Source organism: Rosa rugosa, chromosome 1, assembly GCF_958449725.1.
Source record: "Rosa rugosa chromosome 1, drRosRugo1.1, whole genome shotgun sequence".
Lineage (NCBI taxonomy): Eukaryota > Viridiplantae > Streptophyta > Magnoliopsida > Rosales > Rosaceae > Rosa > Rosa rugosa.
The window spans coordinates 28434218-28460368 of NC_084820.1; the positions used below are offsets into that span (position 1 = coordinate 28434218).

General features: G+C 37.7%; 2 protein-coding genes and 2 long non-coding RNA genes across 7 annotated transcripts; 2 read left to right on the top strand and 2 right to left on the bottom strand.

Moving 5' to 3' along the window:
• Window positions 1-493: 493 nt before the first annotated feature.
• On the bottom strand, window positions 494-4393 carry LOC133724515 (uncharacterized). 4 transcript variants are annotated; one of them, XM_062151271.1, is made up of 9 exons: window positions 4218-4393; window positions 4007-4134; window positions 3206-3286; window positions 3012-3100; window positions 2840-2914; window positions 1853-1914; window positions 1688-1747; window positions 1174-1347; window positions 494-858 (listed from the first exon to the last, which is right to left on the bottom strand). In XM_062151271.1, exons 2-9 carry the CDS (start codon window positions 4130-4132, stop codon window positions 782-784), a joined length of 744 nt encoding a protein of 247 aa, XP_062007255.1. In that variant the 5' UTR covers window positions 4133-4134; window positions 4218-4393; the 3' UTR covers window positions 494-781. The 4 variants fall into 4 exon arrangements, with proteins under 4 accessions (XP_062007255.1, XP_062007256.1, XP_062007254.1 ...); XM_062151272.1 differs by having other exon boundaries at window positions 1180-1347; window positions 4218-4392; XM_062151270.1 differs by having other exon boundaries at window positions 494-867; window positions 1180-1347; window positions 4218-4392.
• Window positions 4394-8598: 4205 nt separating this feature from the next.
• Window positions 8599-16678, bottom strand: LOC133724516 (uncharacterized). Its single transcript, XM_062151273.1, has 13 exons — window positions 15913-16678; window positions 14506-14584; window positions 14052-14108; window positions 13523-13578; window positions 12475-12703; window positions 11845-11931; window positions 11694-11768; window positions 11457-11540; window positions 10819-10883; window positions 10546-10738; window positions 10381-10469; window positions 9488-9602; window positions 8599-8998 (listed from the first exon to the last, which is right to left on the bottom strand). Exons 1-13 carry the CDS (start codon window positions 16548-16550, stop codon window positions 8963-8965), a joined length of 1803 nt encoding a protein of 600 aa, XP_062007257.1. The 5' UTR covers window positions 16551-16678; the 3' UTR covers window positions 8599-8962.
• A 3430-nt stretch (window positions 16679-20108) lies between these two features.
• Window positions 20109-21161, top strand: LOC133717445 (uncharacterized). Its single transcript, XR_009849625.1, has 3 exons — window positions 20109-20394; window positions 20618-20764; window positions 21059-21161. It is a non-coding gene; the product is annotated as an uncharacterized LOC133717445 (long non-coding RNA).
• Window positions 21162-21754: 593 nt separating this feature from the next.
• Window positions 21755-23952, top strand: LOC133741799 (uncharacterized). The gene is made up of 4 exons (XR_009862146.1): window positions 21755-21819; window positions 22277-22348; window positions 22746-22817; window positions 23659-23952. It is a non-coding gene; the product is annotated as an uncharacterized LOC133741799 (long non-coding RNA).
• The last annotated feature ends 2199 nt before the right edge of the window (window positions 23953-26151 follow it).

Below are 26151 nucleotides of genomic sequence, written 5' to 3' on the forward strand. Positions count from 1 at the left end.
AGTATATATTAAATTTTCATAAAATAAAAAAAATTAAACAAAAATAAAAGTACTTAAATTAATTGACCCAAGTGTCTCGATAACAGTAAAGAATAAATTGGGAATTATTTATCTTTTTTTTTATATGTCAAAATATTTTTTAATTATAGATATTCAATATATTAAATTTTATAATTTTAATTATGAATGAATAGACTATTTTACCCTTATTATTTTACTCACATGAGTGTCACATGACCGCCACATAGACATTTTTAACGAAATAATGGACGGAGATACTATAAGGGCTAACAGAGGGATAGTACAGGTACACCACTAGACTCCCTGAAAATTTGTAGGTACCAAAAAGTGTATTTTGTGATAGTTCGGATACTATATGAGGATTTTACTCTATTTTTACCAAACATTAAACTGATGCTCTGTTTGAATTAGCATGAAGAACACAAGAATTCAAAATGGTGCTATGTTAACAGTTAGCATATTGCATTACGAATAAAAGAATGTACTGCTCTATTATTTCTATTAAAAGAAAAGAGAAACATTTTACAAACCTTTGTAAGGTGTATAAAAAACTCGATTAGCAAGAACTACCAAAGTATTCCTAACCTCATGACCTACAAACAAAATTTCAAGCATCATGGTTGCAACACTTAGAAAACTTGAAAGGAAAGACAGTGCCCATAGATATCAGCAAACTTCACGAAGACATAAGCAGAGCAGGCATCCCACATAGCATTTTTTTTCAAGTCCACACATATCTTGTACTTGGGCAACCATCTGCTCAAGCAGCTGGTGCTTGGCCATCCAGTCGAGTACTACGACCACGCCCACGGCCCCTTCCCCTTCCTCGGCCGCGCCCTGTGAGCCCTTCAAACAAAATACAGTACCATCAGATTAACTAATTACTTAGCAAGTCCAGGGACTCGATGTCGGCACAAGGAACACTGCTGAAAAGAGACTTATAAAGACAATCTGAACTATTCCTTTGTGGCTTTCGTCTATAAAGACTTTCTCATCAACAGCTAAATGCATAGTGTTACATCAGGCAATACTGTTTATAAATTGGATGCTTGCCAGAAATCTAATGAAGTCGTTAAGAGTTGAAGTTAACATGAATCGTAACGAACTTGACCAAACATATAAAGCAGAGAAATCACTACTCCAAGAGCTTACCGCGACCTTGGATAGGTGCACCTTCAGCATAATCATAGTATCCACCTTGCTGACCATAACCTCGTCCTCGACCCCTAAAAGAACCACCTCTCGCACGGCCCCTACCTCTGCCACCATAGCCACGCCCACCATCCCAACCATCTCCATTATAATCAACAACTCCATTGTAGCTCCCTGTGCATACAATAACATGAATCAGAGGAAAACCGAGTTGGTAACTTTTGCAACTCTAAGAGAGAAGTTGAGGGATCCTGAAAAGTGGCAGGTGATTATTTGAAAAGGAGTTTTTGTCTCCATTCCAAAAGCATATGAGATATGAATCCATGCTTTTAAATCAATTAACTTGAAAAGAACAGAATCCAATAAATATCAGCTGCTTTGAACAAGGAATGAAAATCTATGCATAATTTAAATCAAATTAGATGAGGTCCAAAATCTGAAGTTCTGTACATCCTATTTTTGAACAGCTCAAATAATCTAAGATGGGAAAAAATAAAATCATTTAGAGCAGTACCTCTACCCCTGCTTCTTCCTCGGCCACCACGTCCCCTGCCTCGGAATCTAGGTGAACCCTCTGATTTACACATAAAGGTAAATGAAAATAAGTTGAAGAGTTTATATAATAAAAGCCAAGGCCTGCGTAAACAAGTATACATAAACCAAAATATCATCAAATCACCTCCATCATCCTCAAAATCATTCAATGGTTTCACTTGATCAGCCGGAATAGGGGGTTGGTAGCTGTAGATAAGCAAATAAAGAAAATTAGAAACGCTCTAAGCACATATGAAGTTTCAAGAATATAGCTTAATCACACATGGGTTACTTCCATACAGAAAAAATCAAAGATAAGATTACAGTTTCAAAATATCATCACAGATACCAATTCAGATCATCATGAGTTTATATATACAGAAAAGACCTTTAGGTTTCATTCATTCTATACTGCAAATAATATTTTTATGCACCTTTAGGCACCAACGCTGAAATCATTCTACCCCATGCATAATTCAATTACAAAAAGTTAAAAACTCCACACTTCTTTTTGTAGCACCTGTTAAAAGTATAAACGAAGGAGCAGCCTACATCTATTATTTGATGTGCATCCAGAAATGTTACTAATTTAAAAAACTATTCAATGAAGTTCATAACATGCAGCAATAATTGATCACAAGTTGAAAGCAATAGTTTTTATCTATACGAAAATTAGTTGCATCTCAAATTGTTAATGTTGTCCATTAAGTATTAAATACTATCATGTTTCCAAATTTCATTACAACACTGGATGTGCTTATGAAACGTCATGCACATATGGACAGGTAACTATGAATATCAAACAATGTTTTTTCTATCAATGGAACATGAACATTGATCAACTTAAAAAAAAAGACTTGAAATATTCATGGTAAGTTTAAATAAAAAAACTGAGTCTTGAATCAAATTACATAATCAGAATCTGATATATTACTTTATTATTGCCAGATTTATAATTACTAAATGGAACGTCCAATGTTGATTCACCTGGTAAGGTCACAGCCAAACATGTGACGTTACACGGTGAATCAACATCATAATGCTCATTTGAATTGAACCTCCATGATACAGTACAAATGTACACATCCAAATACACAGAATCCAAACAGTCATTACATTCCTAATGACTTACCCTGTAGAGGTTGTCTTCAGCTCTGTCTTTGACAGAGTAATCGTGATCATTGAAACATGCCGAGTAGTCTCTAGACTGCAGCAGAAAATACAAGCATCAATACCAACATCAAGTGAAAAGAATTTCACATCTGCACACACTTAATATCATAGAAGAGTATACGGTGTCATACGGAAGCAGGCCTTCTTCCAGGGGCTCCCACACGTCAGTTATATCAGTTGATCCAATAGAAGTATTCTGATGGAGGCCAACAATCCTTCTCTGGAAGCAGAAAGTGTTGGTCAACAAAAAAATATATGGAAATGCTCATGCTCACTTGAAGTGCATGAACATACATTCACACATAAAGGTAAAAAGTTATCTCACCTTGATCAGTTCAGCAATCATCACAGTTTTATTGATAGCTCTGCCCATTGCCTTGAGGACAATTTCACTAGACCCTTTGTCCTGCAGAGATACAAGCGTTAGTAAGATAGAGCAAAAAAGGGACCAGGTAACATATACTTGTAACAATCAATCAGCAAAGCGCACTCACGACCAATGGAAAACAAAAGGCAATGAATTGAAGTCACAATTTAAAAAGTAGGTCATCAATATGGAGTTACCTTGGGGAGTTTGCAATCAGATAAAAACTCAAACATAACCCAATGCAGAAATAGAAAACGTCAAGTTGAAATAAGTAGTAATTTCTATGCAAACAGAGTTGCAGTTTATGACTTTTTAGTAAAACAGAATCCATTTTGGTATGTGCTGGATTAATAACAGGATCAATTTACCGTGTTCTCCCATACCATCCGAGATTTGAAAATTGATAAGTACACCAGCCAAACCGGAAAAAATTGACTTCCATTAATTCCTTCTGTGCTTTAAACAAACCCTATAAGCTCTGTACCATATGCATCACAAATCCAACTTTATTACACTCGAACCTCCAAATATTAACATATTCTATGTCATTCTGCATATATCAAATCATTCCTTCTCCACTAACCCCAAAACCACGAAAACATATAACCTAATCGAAACATGTAAAAACAAGTTGAATATACAAAGCAAAACTAAGGCTGGAAGTGCATCGTAGCTAAGCAAACAAAGCAAAGCGCCTTGTATAATATTAAGCGGGAAAAAGAAAAGAAAATAAAAATGAAAAAGGAGGGAGGGAGGGACCTGAAGGAGAGTGGTGGCGTAAGTAATATAGTTCCTCATTCTACCTTGAGCGGTGATGCGAATCTCATTCTCGTTTATAGGCGTGGCCTCTGCCTTGGGCTTCTCCACCCTCTGGTACCTATCCATCTCTGCAACCAAACCAAAACCCTAGTCAGTAGTCACAGTCCTAATCATACCAAACAGAAACGAAATTAGGGTTTGGAGGAGTTACCGTTGAGTTGGGAGAGAGAGAGAGAGAGAGAGTCTGAAACTGTGGCCTGACTGACTATATGTGGTTATGGCTCTCTCGGTGGTCTTCTTCAGTTCTTCTTCTTCCTCTTTTTCTTCAAAAGCCTTTTGCTTCAGATTTGAAATTACGCCCTAAAGTGTTTTTGCGGTTTTGGAACCTGTTTTTATATAAATGGCCAAGCAAGATAAACGAGCCGAGGAAAATGGCTGGCCAAAATAAAATTAATTAATTTTTTTTTTTTGTTTTGTTTCGATTAGGGCTTTTCTGGTGGTCGCGCTCTTCTCGCCGCCGAGACCGCTCGCTCCTATTGGCTCGCATTCTTTGGGTCCCAGCCCAACACTTGTCAAACCTTTTCCTATCCTAGCTTCATTGCCCTATTGGGCCTTTTGGGCTGTTTGGGCGAGACACATTATCCAAGCCCACAACCAATTCGGACCACGTTACCCAACTGCTGATAAGGGGGCATATATTTATATAGAAAATTACAAAGAAGTGTCACTTTGAGACTTATATTAGTCACAATGCCACCTAAATTGTTTTGTACACATAAGGCCACTTTGGGGCCCAAAACCATCAGCTACTTTTTATGCTATACCTATTTTACCCTCACCTGTCTACCATTTAATTTTCAGTTCCAATTATTCTCGATCTCTCTCTCTCTCTCCTCCGGCGCACCATCCACAAATCCATCTCTCTCTCTCTCACTCTCTCCCCCCTCGACACAGTCTCTCTCTCTCTCTCCTCGATCTCTGCCTCCGATTCCGGCAACCACCAGCACGACGCTCTCTCTCCTCGATCACAGATCACATCTTGGTCTGCACCTCCACGCTCTCTCGGTCCCTCTCTCTCCTCAATCACATATCACATCTTGGTTTGCACCTCCAATTCCGGAGACGACCGGCGCGGTGCTCTCTATCTATCACTTTCATCAATCACGGATCTTCGTGGTGCCGGCGTGATGGTGCTGCTCCACTCCAATTCGCCAAGAGGCTCGAGGTCAGGGACATCATCGAGATCAAGAACGCGGTGGATCTGAACCAACTAGGTACCTTCCGATTTGCTACCAATATCTTCCGATTTTCCAGGTCTCCTACCTCCGTCGCTCAAAATCTTCTGGTGAAGGTACTTCAGAAATGGATTCCTATATACTTTTTTCTATTCTGTAATTTGAAATTGGAGCATGAATTGGAAAGTTGAGTTTTAAAATTGTTTGATTTTGTGCAGGAGCTGATTTGAAGGTAAGCAATCTGATTATAACTTTGCTAGCATCAATTTGTGTATATGTATATATCGATGATTTGAGTGTTCAAATTGATGTTCTTCTGGTTATGTCTATGAATTTCTTGATTTGCATAGCATGAACAATTTTTGATTGTGATTATTATATTACAAGAGAAGGTAGTGCTCGCTAGTCAATGGCTCCCACAGGAACTTATTATTGAATTGAAGAGTGTTCGTAAGGTATTGGACTTATCCACTTTGGCATTCTATTCTATTCTATAATTTACCTGTTTTAGTTGTATGGGTTTTAGTGATAATTGGGATAGTGTTTGATTGAATAGGATAACATGACAATGGATTATGAGGAAAGGTATAACCATGGCAGACCACAAAACATCTTTTACAAAGCAGTTAACATTCCTGACCTGGTTGTTTTCCCGCGGTGAGTATCACTCTTCATCTCTGATTCGATTCACATATTGTGCATTTTGAAATGCTTATTAACAATTTAGAAGATTGCATTACACAAACAATTTGAATTGTCAATGGCTCTTGATTTAATTGGCAGGAACACATGATACTGAGTGCACATGATACTGAGTGCAACTAAGATTCAAGATTTTGTGAACAAGCTGCGTGCCACATTCTCTATGTCAGTAGTTTTCTATAACTGTTAAAATGACTTTCCAACACAATGATAGTAGCTATCTATGCTTATGTTAGTATCTTTGAACGCTGATTCCAGTAGCTTTTATCAAATTGAAAATCAAGATTTTGTAGAGAAACTCAATTTTCTTTTGTCGAGATTTCGTATCTCTAGCCCTTCTTGTTTGAGATTTGTGTTACACTATCAATATGGATAATCAGTTGGTTTTGTTGCCATTAGTATATATGTTCGTAGCTTTTTATTACTAGTCTAGTAGTTTTTTACATGTGTTATAGCAGCTTTATGTTTCTATATCAGTAGCTTTTAGATTGCTTGTTTTTTATTATCTAATTGATAAAGATTGCTTATTTTGTTGTATTTTTGTTCTCGCAGAATTCTTCCCATATGCATTGGCGGTGGTTGATTCCGAAAATCATGTGAATTTGAGTAGTGAAGCCTCCATTGACCAAGAGATCATTCGGCCAACCAAGAAATGTTGAAATGAAGCTTGGTGCTGTAGGTGGCAAAATAATGCTTATGGTTAGTGTAGTGTGGTAGAGTTTGACAACAAATAACTTCAACGGAGGCCATATGAAAAATGACAGTAGCATTACAATATTGACAGTAGCTTTATACAACTATTGTAATAGATTTTTACAATTATGGTAGTGGCTTTTTACAACTATGGAAGCAGCTTTTTACATAGTTATATCATTGTTGAATCCTGCATACTTTTTGCATCATTGAATATGCTTTTTTTTCTTGATTGCAAGAGCATTTTTCTTTTTGTTGTATACTTTACATTTCTATAGGTTTGTTAGTCTTTGAGAATAGCTTTCTCAGCCTATGAGAGTAGCTTTTTTTTCTACTTGGTAGTAACTTTTGGTTTTTTGTCAGAGTAGGTCTTGGTGTTGGTTAGTGTAGTTTTTGTTTTGCTTGATAGTATCTTTTGGTGATGGTGAGAGTTGCTTTTGTTACTGGTGATGGTGACAGTAGCCATTTGTTGCTGGTGAGAGTATCTTTTTGTGTCGGTGACAGTAGCTTTTGTTAATGGTGTTAGTGGCTTTTGATTTTTTGGAGCATATCTTTTATTGGTGATAATAGCTTTTGTTGCTGGTGATAGTAGCTTTTGTGACCTCGCCGGAAATCTCACCAGCGTAGCTTTTGTTGCTAGTAACAGTAGCTTTTATTGCTAGTGATAGTAGCTTTTGTGACCTCGCCGGAGATTGCCGGAAATCTCACCAGAGTAACTTTTATTGCTAGCGACAGTAGCTTTTGGTGTTAGTGACAGTAGCTTTGTAGTCGCCGGAGTTCGCCGGAAGTTGGCCGGAGGTCGGCCGGAGTTGACCGGAGACCAGCCGGAGAGAAGAGAGAGAATGATTGTTGACTTTTTACTCTAGTGGCATTTATGTAAATATGTTGGTTTTTATATCCAAAATATAACACTATTTTTAATCTAGTGGCCTTATGAGAGAAAAAATTAGTTGATGGCCTTATAGCTAAAAAAACATTCAAAGATGCACTTATATGTAATTAACCCATATTTATACATGCTTACCCTTGAGGGAAAATTCTTCTATGCACCGACAGTACAAATAAACCAACAAATCCAGTAAATCTCAGTCGTTGATATTTATAGGCAATTTTTTTTAATAATAAAAAAATATAATTGATGCTATCTAGCCGTTTATTTTTGTTGATGCAAGTGCACGTCGGTGCACTGTCACTCTCTAACTTGAGGGCGTCAGAGTCTTTTCCCAATGTGGTGTTCTAGGACATGGACATGTCACGGCGCGTGTGGAAATATTTCTTCCAACGGTTCAGATGTGACTTGGATGTGTCCAGTGTTCTTTAACATCTTATGCTTCACAGCTTGTCGCTGGTAGGATCGGTGTGAGCAGTTGGTTAGGTGATTGATAGCAAGTTCAGGTAGTGGACTCGGTGAACTCAGGTAGGTCCTATGCAATGGCTCATTGATGGATCATGATCGGCACCCTCTAAGTTGGTTGTGGGTAATGCCAAGTCTTTCTTCCTACCGAGGTTCCCAGTCAAGGTGTCCCTAATCTTGTCGGGTCGTGCCAACTTGCTTAGCTTGAGGGAATTAGCACTGCCAAGAATTTAGCTAGTATACGAACATGAATTTCATTCACTCCTTTTTTTGTTATATTGGAGAGCATTCAACCCTTAAACCCAACGCTCCTTCACTACATGCATGACTGCAAAATTATGGTTAAATCTAGAGCACTCCTTAAAACTAATTTGGAGGGGATGAACCAAATGTGCTAAATTTGGGAGTAAAACGCGTGTGGAAGACCGGATGCGACGCTCAAGGCAAAATGTACTGCAAGAGTCCACCTGATGCTAGTGTATGAAATGAAACTTTGTGAATCTTGTCCCCTGCATCTTCCATTGCCGCTTGATCCAGATGCCAAAAACTCATCCAACACTAATGATAAGATTTCTCAGGTGAGATGAGAGTAAAATATACATGATGAATAAGAATAAGACTACTATCAACCACAAGCTTCTGTAATTTAGAATATGAGAACAATGCGTCTAACCATTGTAGTCACTGGCCAATTTAATTGAACATGTTTTACAAATATCATTGGCAGGTTTATAGATTATAATGAAGCAAATGCGGGAAGTTCCGGGAAAATTGAACTCTTGACATTAAAAGAAAACAAAAGGTTGGAGTACAGAAGTACACATTTCCTACCGAGTCCCATGCCATTTGATGTAATCAACATGTATGAATCAAACTAGGAATCAAATAACCTAAAAACAAATAGCTAGATTAGCTACCCTTCAACTAAGGAAACACACCCAATACACTTCCCCTCCTGCGTGTAGTCATGGCTCACACTCCAAACTTGGCCTCGTAAACTTGAGGTTGCTGCAAACAAAAAGAATCAGTTGAGAACCGAGATACATCTATAAAAATACATCATTCCCATGATGCGAACATCTACTGCACATATGCACCTTACTTAACGTCAGAATGAATTACTTACAAGTCAAACAGCAAATATTTCCTTAAAATTAAGTTTAACATTGAACATTAACCTATCATGTCGTCTTGAACCTAGCGCTCATCCAAAAACAAAAACTATGATACTAGAAGTTTCTATCATGAGCTGGTTACATGTTCTCAAACCAAGAAAGAAAAATTGAGAACAGTTTTACACTGTTACAGTAATGTACTTGAGGATGTTTTAGTCAATGCAACTTTGGCAAACCTAAACCTCTCTGGATTATGATATACTACCACTCCAGGTCATATATCATAAAGATTTGGGTACATCTACTTTTTAGACTAAAATTTAAAATCAGAAATGGAACAATCTCTTTAAGTGAAAAAAGAGAAGGAATATAAGAATATTACCATGAAAAGGGCTGAAATCTGCCTGCCTGCAAACCATCTCAGATGCATTGCACGTTGAGCTGCAGCTGCTGCTTCCACAGTTTCAAACCGCAAATACACAAATCCAGCACTGTTTCTGTATCCAAGATTTTTTTTTATAAAAAAAAAAAAAAAAAACAATTAAAAAGGGAAATTGCATCCATGCACACAACAGCTTATGTACCACAGGCACTTTTCCCAACATAAACCTTAGAAAACGCATAGCAATGGGGCAAGACCTTTATTCCTTAACTATTTTAGATGCATTGTACTGATTCAACATATATTAGAGAATGGCAATTCTACTCCACCTACGTAATATAATAAGGAACGAGGAGAAAAACCTAAGGGGTACTGTGTTTAAGGTCTTTCGAGGTGAAGCTTAGGTTTGTAATGTGTCGGGTGGAGGGGTGTTGTGTTTAAGAAAATAGGGGGAAATCTGGAATCACACCAATAATTCTCAGAAATCACCCAAGATAAACTGTTTGCAATACGCAATCTCATTCACTAATTTCAATCAATATATATTGGGTCTTATATAGACCCAAATTAAATGACCCTCACTAATGATTTCTAGGGACCTACCAAGTCTATATATTAATGACCAACTGAGAATGCCTAATAAAAACTAAAACAATACCGAATACAAAGATCATGAACCTCAAATGAAACATCTAGAATAGACATTAGAAACTTCTATCATTTCATCCATTGCCAACACTTTTAGGTAGTACACATGATCTTCAGAAAGGAGAATGTGAAGCAAAACAATAATCCCATCCCATCCCTAAATTTGAAAAATATTCATAACCATTCTATATAAATAGCAATACCAACGGAAACAGCATATTCAACGTGTCTATCCATATACTTACTTCTCCACATAAATGTGCTTCACGCGACCATATTTTGAACATTCATCTTCAACGTCATCTTTTATGTCTACATCAAAATCTGGCTCCGTCTGCAATTTATTCTAAATCATCAGATTACAAACTTTTTAAAAGCAAAAGAAACAATTAGCTTCTAGGAACACCAACCTCCGTGGCTGGATCAAACATATCCTTCAATAATAGACATTCACTGGGGTTTCCAATAGGTTCTGCTACTGCAGGCACTTTTGCTGGAAGAAATGGTGCAGAAAGGGTGGCTTGACCATTCATCGGCAAATTAACAGCTCGTTGATTAGGTGCTGACCCATTTAGCCCAGGTACTCCTAGAGAACCTGCAATACTGCCTCCCAAAAATAAAAAGTTAAGAAAATGTGTAATATATATTATATATTTTATTATCTGAACATAGTGAATACAAACCTTGTGGCAGTTCCTGTGCGGTCCAGCTTTTGCATTAGCAATGCTCTAGATTGAGCATTTAAAGACTGCAAACAAAAAAGTCAAAACATGAGAGGAAGACACTTTGCAGTAACTGGAGTAGATCCTACACACGTTTAAAATAAAGAAGATGCAAGCACACAGTAGAAATTTAGTATTCAAGGCACTCCATCTTTCCACAGTTGCATCTATCTATAGTAATAATTAATTAAATGTGCAAAGGAGAAGAAGTATGGAACATAAATTGTTCAGTGAAATGACAGAGGCCTTCTATACACCCCTTCTTGTTGTCATAAGTTCCACTCTCTTTATGGGGGGAGCATCCAAAAATATGATGAAATCAAGTAATCAGCTACAAAGGGTCCACCGTAAACAAATAATATCCTAGAGATTCTACTGGCAATATTTTCCTTTTGTAAGTATCAATAATAGAGAGTTTCCTGAAAATTCTAAATCAGCACATTTGATCAAAATTTTGCTTTCTTTTGATTTACAGAACTCTTGATATAGTCAATGTTTACTTTCGAACCCCAGATATTCCGTTAACATTGATACTAAGAACTTTGGATTTATGAGAAGTACCAATTGCATACACACAAAATTAAACTATTCAGACTCACCAAACCACCCCCATCATCATCATCAAAATCTGCTGATTTTGCACCAGTCTCTTGTGAGCCAACATGATCTGTAACGGATGAAACCTACACACAGTGTGTCAAATAAGTTTTAGCACGTGCTCAATGACAAATAGCCTAAAGGACTACCAAAGATAACTAACAACAATCAACCATCTAAAAATCATGCATCTCAGAACACTTGGTATCCAAATTTGATTACAAAAAATAAATGCCTACCTTGATAGTTCGACCAGCAATGTCCAACTTCCCATTCAAACTTTGAGCTGCCTTTGCATGTTCCAGATGAGCAAACTATAAACATAGAAAACAGATTAAGTACCAGCCAACATAAAGTTTTCTAAACAATCAATGAAAGGTAATCACTGACTTGAACAAAGCCAAAGCCCTTGCACTGTGATGTCTCAATATCAAGGGGAAGTTGCACGAGCTCCACTGGACCAAATGGTTCAAAAATCTGAGAACAAATAGTAAATATGGATGTCATGAGAAGATACTACAATCTTATAGAATTGAAAACCAACAAAAATATTTCTGTCATCCATTTCTTCTATATTTGTATTATAACATACAGCAACATTTGTTAATTTCAAAACCCTTAGTTATGTCATTTACAAAATACAGCCCTGCAACCAATTATTTTTATTTATATATGTGGATTATGTTATATGGAAAACTATTGTAATTTTATACTAAATACTCTTTAATAATCCAATGAAAACCACTTTGCTATTGCAAGAGGCCCAAAAGTAATTTATTGTAATTCTTTTCTTGTCGGATTATAACTGCAAAAAGGGGACTCACTGTATATATTTCCTGTGCCTCAAAAACTATGTACTTCCCGGATTCTTAGTCAAGGTGTACACAATAAATCTTCCTCTAATGAAGGTTATAATTTATTCTTCCCTTGATTTCGCTCGTTATTTCTCATATTCTTTTCAGTGAAAATACATACATCATGTGTATACATACAGCAATTACCGAGATGGAGTTGCAATACCTCTCTAAGATGAGTCTCAGTCATGTTAAAATGCAAGTTCCCTACATAAAGTTTCCTGTCAACTGCACCATATGGTCCTACTACGCCTGTGGTACCACCAGTAGCAGTAGATTGAACAAGATTCTTTTCTGCCTCTGAAGGTTTCACCATTACAGGTTGTCCAAGAAGTAGCTGACCAGAGAGAGCTATAGCCATCGGCACATGCATTGCATCATAAAATTCAATATACCTGAAGCATTGACAGGCTCTTACAGTGAGTTTAATGGACCATATGATACTATAAGTATTTCAATCAAAACTTACAAAGCATATATCAAAGAGACGTATGGAAACAAAAACTCAAGGGCAGAGAGCTCAAGCTGAATTTCTTTTGATGAATCTGATGACTCATATAAAAGAAAATGTTAGCTCATAATAGTAAAATAAGAAGCTAGAAGAAATATCTCTAGCAAATTACAAATATACATAGTGAAATAGGGCAGGTAGGAAAAGCAAGCACTCATCTTCATCCTTACTTTAAATGAGCCTATGAGTATTGATGACAAAATCCAATACAAAACAATTTTACAGCAAACTGCCATCTTAAAACCTTCAACAGCACTGGAAAAAGACCACTAAGAACTCAACTAGACTTGAAACTTATAAACCAAAGGATATCAAGCCAACACCAACCCCACCCTCCAAAAGATTTCAATGAAAAATCCCTATTATATCAAACCCCATGAAGTCAATTTTTCCACTACAGAATGCGAGGACAGTTAATGAAGAATTTGATAAGGTGTACTCGGATGCAGAACGGAGCCCTTATTGCACGAAACACGAAGAGGAAGAAAGCGGGAAAGGATAAAAATAGGTTTTGGTCATCTACCTTGAGTGCGCAGCATGAATTGATTAAACATGAGTGCAAGGTATTCCCACCATCCCTCATCATTATCGCATTGCTAGTTCATTTAAGAATACAGTTAAACTTGATTCTAGAAAGATGATATGCTAACAACTTATTATAACACACACATGACTATGATATAACTTTGTACAGTACACATACCCAACACCTTTCGATCGTCTAGAATTCCTGTCCATGATCAGCCGTACATCCCTCACCTGAGAGTTAAAAACAAAATGCAAAATATCTGTAAGATCAAATATAAATTAAAGTGCTTGAACAGGAGTAGCTTATACAGAGGTTTTTAATTTACACTACATGATGAAACAGCTAGTTGGGGACTTGGGGGTGTTCACAAGATGACGACATAACTCATTTATACATTTTCACTCACCCCACATATACAGAATGTTGAGACAATACAACTCATTATATTACTCGTAACTGAAGGCAGAGGATCATGTACTGCAACAGGAAGCAAATGTATCTCAATAACATGCAATCATAATGTGTGAAGGAGTGTCTCATGAAACAAGATTGCATCTTCTGAGACAAGTATGAAGAAACAATTGTAACCATAGTGCATGCAGATGTCACAAAATGTGAAAACAAAAGTACCAAAATTTGTTGCATACATTAAAATAATCAACAATATCTACTAATCTAAAAGAAAGAATTAATTTCAGCCAACCTTGCCCGCCTTTGAGAAGAATTCATAAACATCTCGCTCGGTCGCCTTCAGTGGCATCTGTCAGCACCAGATTAACAACAAAAAGAAAAATTAGGAAAACATGAATGGGAATAATTTAGCTTAGGTTATTTAAGTGTACATATCAAGAACTAACAACCAATTATCAACATCTCAGTTATAATTTCAAACCTGCAAAAATAAACTTCCAACTTTAAAATTTATAAATTTGAAAGAACACTTTTTGTCATATAAGTTTGATAACAGACCGTAATAATAGTTTCCTGAAAATGTAAACTATCTATTTAACGAGTTAAATTCCAAATCTCAAATCTCAGTATCATTATAACTTTTTGAGAACCTAAATAACATAACATAAAGAATTGTACCTAAGCATTGATTGTAAATTACAACAGGAAAAAAATCCCAGAAGAAAAAGATACCGCAACTCATCTACCTGGTAAGCAAAAACAGTTCTCTGATCCCTTTCTGGATCAGCTTCAGGCTCCACCATTTCTTTTTTGTCTTTAAACCTCCTGCCATTGATATTTGACAAAATTAGATAATTTCAATTGTTATAATATTAACTATTTCAATTGAAATGGCTGAAAGTACAATTTTTATTATTAGCCAGGCATGCACATACACATTTGCACCAAAAGAAAACAACAGGAAGTTATTATATCATGTTTGACCGACCTTGTTAACTACCATGCAACTGTGAAGGCGTAAGCATTCGGATGCGTGCCTTTCCCTAAAATATCTATTATGTCTGGTTGAAACAAAAAACCGGTTTCCAGATATACATAGGCATTCTCCTAACTGTAACTCGTCTTAAGTTTTAAGTAATAGCAAGTACCAAACTGACAGTTCAGTTGAAATATTGAGATGCACATTAACCATAATAATTCTCACATCAAGAGAGTACTTTACAAAAAAACCTCAATACTGGCGGCAACTAGAATATACAGACTGAAGGAAGAAGATGACAAAATATTAGTCTAAGAAATGCAAAACCTACCAAAAAAAAAAAGTAGTAAATTACATCTTAGCCCCTCGGAGTGATCAAAATGTTATAATCTATCCCTAAGGTTGTTCCTATACAAATCACGATCATGTTTCCCTTCATTACTGTTCTCCACACAAAAGCATAGCCTAAAGTAATTCCCACCAAGACGGGATTTTGTGACCGATCTGCTAATAAATTTCTAGGAAAACAAGGATAATCGGCCAAAGACCAAAAGAGTCATAGCCCCTGAATCTTGTTGGAATTAATGTCCTTTCTACTTAACTCTATAGTTTTCTGTTTATCTCTTGATTTCAATTTTATCAAGTAGTTGGTTGTTGTAACAACCTAAGATAATGTTGTATTAGAGTTCCAATGAGTCTCTTTGGTTCTCTAGGATACAAATGTCTAGAGTCCTAAGCTGCCTACAAGTATAACTCTGCTGTTGTATGGTTGCTCAATCCAATTAATACAAACTGAAGAGATCTGCAGTGGCAACTCAGAAACTAGTTTTCTTTGTCTCCATAAACACTTATGCATTTCCAGTTTTCCTATTCCCATCCTTTTCAATCCAACAAATCTTATCCTCAGTTTCCAGACATGAGATTAGGATTCAACTCAATTCTTCTCTTATAGTAACGAAGAAAATTCAAGTATGCACAGTAACTCATTTCTACCTACTCCAGTTTATCTACACTGAGATGTAATATCAGCTTAAACAAGTTTGAGGAGTCATTGAGTACAGGGATAAAGCATGTAGTTCCAGCAAAACAATCCAGCTTAAGAGTTAATATCAGAAACATAAACCACTATCATTGAAAGAGGTAAACCAGACTGAAAGCATACTAACACAATTACCTGCTCTCATTCATCTCGAATTCTCGTTCCTTTTCCCTAACTTCCCTCTCCCTATCACGATCAGTGTGGCTCCTACTCCTCCGAGACCTCTCCTTCTCTTCCCTATCGGACCGGCTCACACTCCTCCGGGACCTCTCCTTCTCTTCCCGATCCGACCGACTCACACTCCTCCGAGACCTCTCCTTCTCATCCTTCTCTCTTCTCTCTCTATCATCCCTCTCTCTCCTCTCCCTCCTCTCTCTTTCTTTCTCCTTCTCTTTCTCTCTCTCCTTCTCCTTCTCCTTATCCCTATCCCTCCTTTCTCTCTCCTTCTCCTTCTCTCTACTGCTCCTCTCCCTCTCTCGGTCGCCGCCGCGATCACGATCGCGGTCCCTCTCGCCGTCTCTGTCCCTCTCTCTACCACTGCCGCTGCTCCGGTGGTGCCGATCCCTATCCTTTTCCTTATCGCGGCCATTCTCGTGCTCGCCGCCTCTGGACCTCTTGCTGCTCTTCCTATCCTCGTCGGCCGAAACGTCGTCGTCTACCTCTCTCTTCCTGTAGCTCTTCTCGGTGGCTTCCTTCTTCGCCTTCTTCTTCGAGTCACGGTCGTCGTTCTCCTGCACGGTCTTCTCCAGGTAATCGTACTCGTCGAAGTCCATCGCTGCGATTTGGTCGAATAGGGTTGAGTTTTGGGATTTTTTGTATTTCTAGGGTTTTGAAGGGTTTGTGTAAACGGGAAAGGATTTGGTTTAGGTTGCTCTGCTTCTCTAATCTCTATAATCTGGGCTCTGGGCCTCGATTGTAATTTGCTTTGTATTTGGGGGCCTCTTTTAAACTATGTCACTGGCCTAAATTGTAAAATGGAATTATTTACGTCAATACAGAAAGCACTGGTTCCGATACGAATACCATGACACCACGTTAAATTAAGGGAAAAATTCACCAACGGTGTCTGGACACTTAAGGGACTTTCAAAATGATACCTGAACTTACAAAGTTATCAATGTGATACCTAGACTTATTTTTTCGTATCAATGTCGTACCTATGACAAATTTCCGTAACGGTTCTGTGACGGAAATTGGCCGTAGATAGCACATTGATACGAAAAAATGAGTCCAGGTATCACATTGATAACTTTGTAAGTTCAGGTATCATTCTGAAAGTCCCTAAGTGTCCAGACACCGTTGGTGCAATGCACGTGAGTCACTTAAAGAATACAAAATGACCGATTTACCCTCAAATTCTTTCTTTCTTTTCTTTTCTTTTTTTCTTTATTCTTCTTTCTTTCTTTCTTTCTTTCTTTCTTCTTCTTCTTTTCTGGTTTCTTCTTCCCCTGATTTGAATCATCAAGATTCAAATCATCTTGCTCGTCCGATTCCCACCGCCGCTGCGTCTCAATCTACCTTCATGCACCACAGATGTTTCTGGTTCCCCCAACTTCAAATCCTATAGCAAATTGAAATTGTGCATTGAGGCTTCACCGCTCACTCCAAGTTCATCCCCGCCGCCGTCGCCAATGACTTGACCACAACAACCTCCACCACCGCACAACAACGTCATCCTCCGCTGCTTCTCGATTGGGTTTGGGGATAAGGACTGCTTCTTCCTCCACTGCTAGCGAAATCGTGGAGGCTCAAGGCCACATTCTAAGGGCCACCGGCCGGAAGGACAGCCACAACAAGGTTTGCACCACCAAAGGCCCTAGGGATCGCAGCATCAGGCTCGTCGCCCACACCGCCATTCAATTCTACGACATGCAGGACCGGCTTGGATACGACCAGCCTAGCAAGGTCGTCGATTGGCTAATCAAGAAAGCCAAGGCCACAATCAACGAGCTCGACTAGCTGCCACCGTGGAACCCAAACTAAATTTATGTTCATACAACATTTTCTCCGACGATGCCGATATCCTCCGCGCAGGACACGCAGAACGTGAGCCTCAATTTCTCGATGGTGGAGGCTCCGAGTCCTTTGTTTACTAATCGGCGAGGCACAATGGTGGGTAGCAGCGGAGTGGCGAAGCTGGTGAATAAGAACAGCTCGAATTTTCTGCAGGTGAGGATGGTGTGGAGGCCGAAGTTGTTAATCTTTGTCTGCCTAAAATTGCCTCTGATCGAAGTTGGGCTAGAGGCCGAAGTTGTCGGCTAAACCGATGAAGTTGCAGGTGAGGATGGTGTGGAGGTGGTGTTGCATGTCGGGAAGAAGGAGAGGATGGAGGGGTGTGATTGGAGCTGTGATTTGAGAGTGGAGGGCTGGCGGGCTCTGAGTTTCTGATCAATGGTGTATAAAAGGGGGTCGGAGGAGAGAACGAGAGTGATGGTGGTCAAGTCATTGGTGGCGGCGGCGGGGATGAACTCAGAGTGAGCGGTGAAGCCTCAATCCACAATTTCAATTTGCTATAGGATTTGAAGTTGGGGGAACCAGAAACATATGTGGTGCATGAAGGTGGATTGAGACGCAGCGGCGGTGTTTGATCGGCGATCGGCGGTGGGAATCGGACGAGCAAGATGATTTGAATCTTGATGATTCAAATCAGGGGAAGAAGAAACCAGAAAAGAAGAAGAAGAAAGAAAGAAAGAAAGAAAGAAAGAAGAATAAAGAAAAAAAGAAAAGAAAAGAAAGAAAGAATTTGAGGGTAAATCGGTCATTTTGTCTTCATTAAGTGACTCACGTGCATTGCACGTGCAAAATTGGGAAAAATTCACCAACGGTGTCTGGACACTTAGGGACTTTCAGAATGATACCTGAACTTACAAAGTTATCAATGTGATACCTGGACTCATTTTTTCGTATCAATGTGATACCTACGGCCAATTTCCGTCACGGAGCCGTTACGGAAATTGGTCATAGGTACGATGTTGATACGAAAAAATGAGTCCAGGTATCACATTGATAACTTTGTAAGTTCAGGTATCATTCTGAAAGTCCCCTAAGTGTCCAGACACCGTTGGTGAATTTTTCCCTTAAATTAAATCTTAGAACACAACTGGTTGTTGGCATGATAATTAACATAATTAAAATAAAAGAATTGTCTCACGTACACAAAATAAATTGAACAAAGACTTAACAGAGTGGACCTATTGAGGAAGAATTGAGAGTGTAGTGAGCGTTTTGATGAAATAGAAGTAGAGTGACTGAACTTATGAAACCCCAAAAGTATAAGAGACTAAGCATAATCCAAGGTTTTAAATTTCTCCGAAACTGCCGAAATTTCCGTCGAAATTTCTGTAATTTTGAAGTACCGAAACGAAATTCACACTACACCAATTTTGTTATCAGACAACACTTTTTGCACAACGAAAAAAAAAAAAGTGTTGTGTGATGAACAAAAGTGAATCACACAACATGTTTAGTAAACTTACGTTGTATAAGGTGGTTAAAATTCTGAAGTTTTTGTTTAGAAGGTCATTGCACAACGGTTACAAGAATAATCTGTTGTCTGAATCATAAAAAAAAATATCGGCAGATTTCCCTCCCAGATCGACTCAAATTTGGCTCCAAATTGGTCCCTAGATACCACTAAATTGTACAACAGTTTAGTTACTTGTGTTGTAGGAGTATGCTTGCAAATCATCATACAATGGTTTTTAATGTGCCGTTGTGCAAGTGAGTAGCAAAATTTGGAGAAGTCTCCAAATGACATTCATTCTCCCCCCAAAACGAGCAAATTTGGCTTCAATGGTTTATCATGCTTGCAAGTTCCTACAACGTAATAAACTATTTCTGTTGTGTGATTGAGAAATGCTTAGCCTCAGCGCCAAAACTGAAATTTTGATTGCACAGGCGGGAAATTTCCATCTTTGTTCCCTCATCTTTGCTACACTTCAGACAACATATAGAACTCAATATGTTGTCTGAGTAATTAAAAAAAAAAAAATTAATGCGTGGTGCCTGATACAACTCGAGGGCACCATTACACACACTTAACCATATTAGCCATTTTTCAAGTCTAAGAGCAAAACCCCGAGCCTTTCTTCACTTCGAGCAAAATCCCAAGCCTTCCATCTCTCACTCCCACTTTGGCCTTAGAGAGTTTTTAGCTAAAGAACTTCCACACTTCCCCTCTCTCATTTCACTTCCCTCTCTGCGATTCTCTGAGTTGCAAACCCTAACCCTCTCTTTTCTTCGATTTCCGAACTTCAAGAGGCGTGTAATTCTCCTTTCTCCACTATCTCGACTTGAGATTAGGGTTCTTCATACTGGAAAAAAAAAAAAAAAGAGGTTCTTTGATTTGCTAGTTCTGGGTATTGGGAAGAAGAAGTTCATCAAGGAATGTGAAGGCTGGGTCTTCGAAACCTCCAATAGATCTCACAAGTTAGTGGCCAGGGCACCGAAGAGTATCAAACGCCGTCGCTAAAAAAAAAAAAAAAAACCATTCGCTTCGGGAAAGAAGCAGAACAGATCTCTCTCCCTCTCGCTTTACCATCTACCCTTCTTTTCATCTCGTCGACGACTAACCAAGTATGTGAAGAATCTCTCGTCATCGGTTGTCGCTTCTGTCCGGTAAACACCTCTCCATCTTCATCTCTTTTATATTTATGTGACTCGAGTGATTCTAGGACTAAGGTCATGAAGTTACAGACTTACAGTTACAATAGGGAGCTTTGGATAATTGATTTTTGTTGCTTTGATTCAATTATAGGGTTGAGGCTTCTGGGTAAGTGGGTATTAAGGCTTTGGAGTCGATTAATTTCTGTTTGCTTGATAGATTTATATGGTTAATTAGGTTATTTGGCTATTAGCTAGTCGCGACCGTGTCTCCAAGCAGCGAAGAGAAGTGGCTTTTTGGGCTATGGAGCCTCGCCCTCGGGTAGGGGGATGATTCCGAGTCGGCCGGAAGAACAATAGTAGACCTTTGGAGAGATCTACTTAGGTGCGTTGCTCACTTCTTCTTTTTGCTTTGCTTGCTTTTCATTATTGCTAACTCATGTTCTGTTTTGGTATCTTGATCGATCTGTTTTATTTCAACACCTACACTAGTGAAATTTTATTTCAATAGATGATAAACACAAGCAAGCTTGCAGCCCCAAAATTTCTCACTCTCCAAATCACCATCACTATGCTGACATGCGCAATTTCCTTTACCCAATAAATTTCCAATCTTTTTCACTTTGTTACTGTATTTAGACACTTCTTGTTTTAATTCTTCCATCTGGGTTTTTGACAGGAGTGCCCAACACATTGAATGTGATCACCAATTTCCCATTCTTGGTTGTTGGGGTTCTGGGTTTTGTTCTCTGTGTCCAAGGAGGCTTTTTCAATATCAGGTTCAATAACTGTGCACTATCTATCTCTTTATTCATGTCTTATAGTGATGTAATTGGTTGGTTTTGTTTGGTAATGGGTTTGGTTTAGTTTGCCAGGTGAAGTTTGGGGTTGGGCACTGTTCTATGCAGGAAAAGCAGGGCTGACTTTTGGCTCTGCTTATTATCATTTGAAGCCTGATGATAGTAGAGTGACTTGGGATACCTTGCCGGCTAGCATTTCAATCCATCGTTCTTCGGAGGTATGAAATTATATGTCAAGAAAGTTCTCTGTGTTCCAGACAATTTCAGTGCTTTCCTCCCTTGTGCGAGTTTACGTGTTAAAACAATTGAAATATGACTTGTTCTCGTTCTTTGGATGTGTACTTTTGTTTTGGTTGCTTTTTCCTGATGATTTTACAAGGTGTGAGAGAGAGCAGAAGAATTTTCACCAGAGAGATTTGATATGGAAGGTCCTATACCCAATGAAACGAATACAGATTTCAGGTACAATTTGTAGTTATGGATCCTTCACACACGTAGCAGCAAATTATGGTTAAACAAACTTATCTATTGCTTTTAGGTTCATTCCATTCAGTGGAGGGCCATGAAAGTGTGTTGGTGATTAGTTTGCTTTGCTGGAAGCTATTGTTGCTCTGGCATGAAATCTTGGAATCTTTTGGAGGTAGCATGAAATCTTTTGCTAACTGTGGTTCTTACTAGTTGGTTGCAGAGCATGCAATGATATTAGATTGTACATGATGTTCCAATTGATTCCATGTATAGCAATTCCACGAATGACATTTGTGTTCCCACCTAAATATACTCACTCAAGATATTGGCTTTGGGCAGCAAGTAGGTCATTCTCATCATTTTTCTCCTAATATATATATATATATATATATATATATATATATATATATAAGAGTTGTTTACTAGCTGGTGTGCAATAGAAAATGAATGGGGTTAATCAAACAAGGTGGACTTAATTAAAGAAGTTGAGGCCTATGACATGGATACTTTTGTGAATGATAAAGTTTTATGAAAATGCACAATCATTCTCAGCTAATGGCACTTTTCTCATCTTCCATAGCCAACTATTTGGTACTTGACCATTAGCCTACTAACATGTTTGCATGCAGGAATCCTCGATGGCTACAGTTTCTCTGAGTCTATCCCTCACACTATAGGATCTTGTTGAAGCATCTATATCTGTAAGGATCTCTAAAGCTGCAATATTTTTTTTTATTTATTAAAACTATTTTTATTATAACTAGTTTTGGTTTTAATGATGTTATCTCTGGGCCAAAATATGCACTAAAATCTGGAATTTTCTTCATATTTATATATACTACTGTAGACATTTGAATAACAATAGATTGAGTAGGCAAATTCCGCCTTCAATTGGTAGTCTTTCGAATTTTTTCTATCTGGACCTAATTGGCAACAAACTTCAAGGATACATCCCAGTCTATAGTGAGGCACTGAGGCTGAGGCTACACCGAGTCTTGATATGTTACTAGTATGCAGCATTTGTATGTCAACTCTTAGTAGTTTAGAGTTGGTCAGTCAACATTTTCCCATCTGATAAGTTGTTTTCTTTAAATGCAGTCATCTAGGAGACAATGCTCTCAGGCGGAATTCAACTCAACTTTTCAGCTCAAAGATGGTTCTAGTGCACTTGTAAGTTTTGTTAAATCGCCTACTTGCTAGAAGGTATTCGCTTTGCTAATTTGTATGGGGAAGTTTATATCTATATGAACTCCTTAGTACACATTTCTTCTTCAAAAAGTATCGCCTTTTCTGCATCTTTTTGTATGGAATACTGGATGATATATTATTGATGTGTAATTGAGTCATGACTCAAGGTAAAACATTAACTTTCTTCCCAATTGTCTTTGTGCTATTTTAATTGTTCATTTATAAATTAGATAGTTCACAATAGTCTTCTAAGTACACCAGAAACTACCTTCTTGAAACTAACAAAAATCAAAAGCACCTAAGGTGGACAATAGGTACAACAGAAATAAATACACTAAAGAAGTAAACAAGAAATATCAAAATGGCAACAACTCAAACTGTTTGCGCGTGTAAGACACATTAATTATGGCAACTAAAAGACATTTAGTAATACATGTAATGTTGGTGATGAGTTCCATGGCATCTGAAGTCCCACAACTTCTCAATTTGCTCATCATGAATATATCTTCTTTTTCCCTGCAATAAATATGGCTGTTTTGTTTGAATATTGTTTATTGGCATAACTGTTGAAGCATGAGTTACAAGTTGTAATTATTTGGCTCTCTGAACAACCATTCATTTGGCAAGTGTTTATTATGTGTGATTTTATTGCAATCTTTATGTGTTTTGGAATCACAAGGTAAATACACTTTGTTTAATCCATTCAGCAGCTGCACTCAACTAATGGAAAGTGTTTTATATAAGATGCCATTGAGTTTGGGATAGTTACATGAACTCTATTTTCATTGAATAACTGAATAGTGCTGCTTTGTCTGAATTATAGGTTTGGTAATTCATATGGTATTGCTGGTAGAAGTGAGAACAGGAGCAAGGGTAGAAGCTTGGGAACTTTGGAAAGATTATGAAGTCTCTGCTCGGAAGAACAGTTAAGAGCACCAGATGGTTTGGCATTTTCATATGTGGAATGAGGGGGCTAAGTTTGTCGTCAATACATATATCCAGGAGATATTTGATAAAGTTTTTGTGTCTTAATGTGTGGATGATTGGGAAATACATCCTTTGTAGTACATTTGATTGTTTAATGTATGAATTAGAGTACTTCAATTGATGAATTGGATTCAAATTTCTTTTCAATATTGATCAGTACAATTATTTAGGTAATAATGGAGCATAAATTTTACCCAATTATGATCACACAATGATCAGGTAACAATCATACCACACTAGTACTCTACAAGCTGTTGTGTGAGGAGTGATGAAACAACAGAATAATTCTAACTCATGTTGTCTGACAAGCAATCAAACAACAGACCAGACTAGAACTCAGTTGTCCTAATCTAAATCAGACAACAGACAAAATAAAAAAATGGTGTCTGACATGATTAACATACAACGGTTGCAAACTGGCACTGTTGTCTGAAGACGCCCCTAAACTGCTGCGCGCTTGGCATCTGCCGAGCCATCTGCCGAGCTATCAAACAACAGTTATAACACATACCTGTTGTCTGTGTGTTTATCACACAACTGTGTTCCACCGTTGTCTGATTTTTCATCAGACAACGGCTCACTCTACAACGGTTACACTTCAAATCACACAACGGTTTTCTGCCGTTGTCTGATAACAAAATTGGTGTAGTGTCATATGCTATATCATTTCCGTCAGAAGTTTCCCGAAATTTTCCGAAATTTTCCGTACATTTCCACGAAATTCTTAATTTCCGAAATATCTACACACACAATATATATTTAAAAATTCACACCGAAATTTTGTCCGAAATTTCGCTAAAATTTCTGTTAAATTTTTTTGTCACCTACAATAAATTTTTACTTCACACTTTTATAGAGAAAATATGAAATTTTGATTTTTTTTTTTTTTTTTTTTTTTTTTTTGCAATCAAGTTGATTACAACAAAAAACCTTTTTGTTTTTATCTGCTACAAAGTTGAATGCTCTAACCATAACATGATTTCCTTTTTGCTTCGACTCAAATATTGTATGTTTTCATACACTGTAACATCATATTAGGTAATTCCACAATATCCGATATATGGATTGCATGTGGAAAGAGAACAACACGTACACATACAATAACCATGTGATGAAGTACGAAAATCATTTCAGACATTTCCAAAATTCATGTACTTGGGAGCAGTATTGTATGATACTAAATGAAAGCAGTTCAACCAGCTAGATCGAACCACATCGTAGTAGCTTTTATATTCCTTTTGTTGTACTCATTCATTTTCATTCACGAGGTTTTGGTTTTACGTGCCCCGCCCCACCCCCTTGTAATTTTCTAATTATTAAAAAAAGTAAATCATATTTACATTATCAATATACAACACATTATCAATACACATAGATAAAAACACTAGTTTAGCAATCTCGTCCATATAAAATATCATAATTCTATTATAAATGTATAATTTTAGAGATGTTACATTGTAAATAGGTTTATTATAGGTTAGTTTAGTCTATGTAAAAGTTTCATTCAAAAATATCATTTTATAAATGCAATTAATTTGATTTCTTTATTTTTAACCGAAATTTCCACCGAAATCGAAACTTTCTCTGAAATTTCCTTAAATTTGAAGTACCGAAATTTGAAACCTTGGCATAACCTAGTGTTGCAACGTACAAAATAGGTAATGGCTTAGAGAGAGAATGCCCTCCTTCTCTCTAGAAATTATGCAACCACACTCCTCTTCTCACTGCTACTCATATACAACTAGATCACAAACACATAATTCTGTTTCTCCAATCTGTCTGAACAGATGATAATGATTACAACAAAAAGGTCGAGCTCTTCTAAACTTTAAAGAAGGGAGCTTTCTTCTCTGCGCTTTGGTTCAACTCCTTTGGAGTATTTGAACCTACAAAAGAGCAAGATTCTTGGCCTTGTGTTTGAATCATTATTTCTTAGTCTCCTTTCACTGTGTGTGTCTGGTTTCTAGCTATCTACTTTTTACCAACTCTAAGGAGTCTTGGGTCCCTTTGTGGTTGTTTCTCTTCTTTTAGAGCTTCTATCTCTTGCTTGTAAGGATGGCCTCAACGTCTATTGGTGGGGCTGAGGTTCCTTTTGAAGATGAAGGAATTATCGAAGCCATGTCAGTACAGTTTGAGAATACTGCTGATTTTATTGACCTGGAGTATGGAATAAACCTACTGGGCTTCCTGATTGCTGATGAAGAACCAGGGCAGAATGGTTTCAAGGCTGTTCTCTTGAGTCTCTGGAAAGCTCTTGGCCAGATCAGAATCATCCGAGTCAAGAAGAACGTCTACTCCATTACGGTGGGTTCGGAGAAACTGGCGGCAA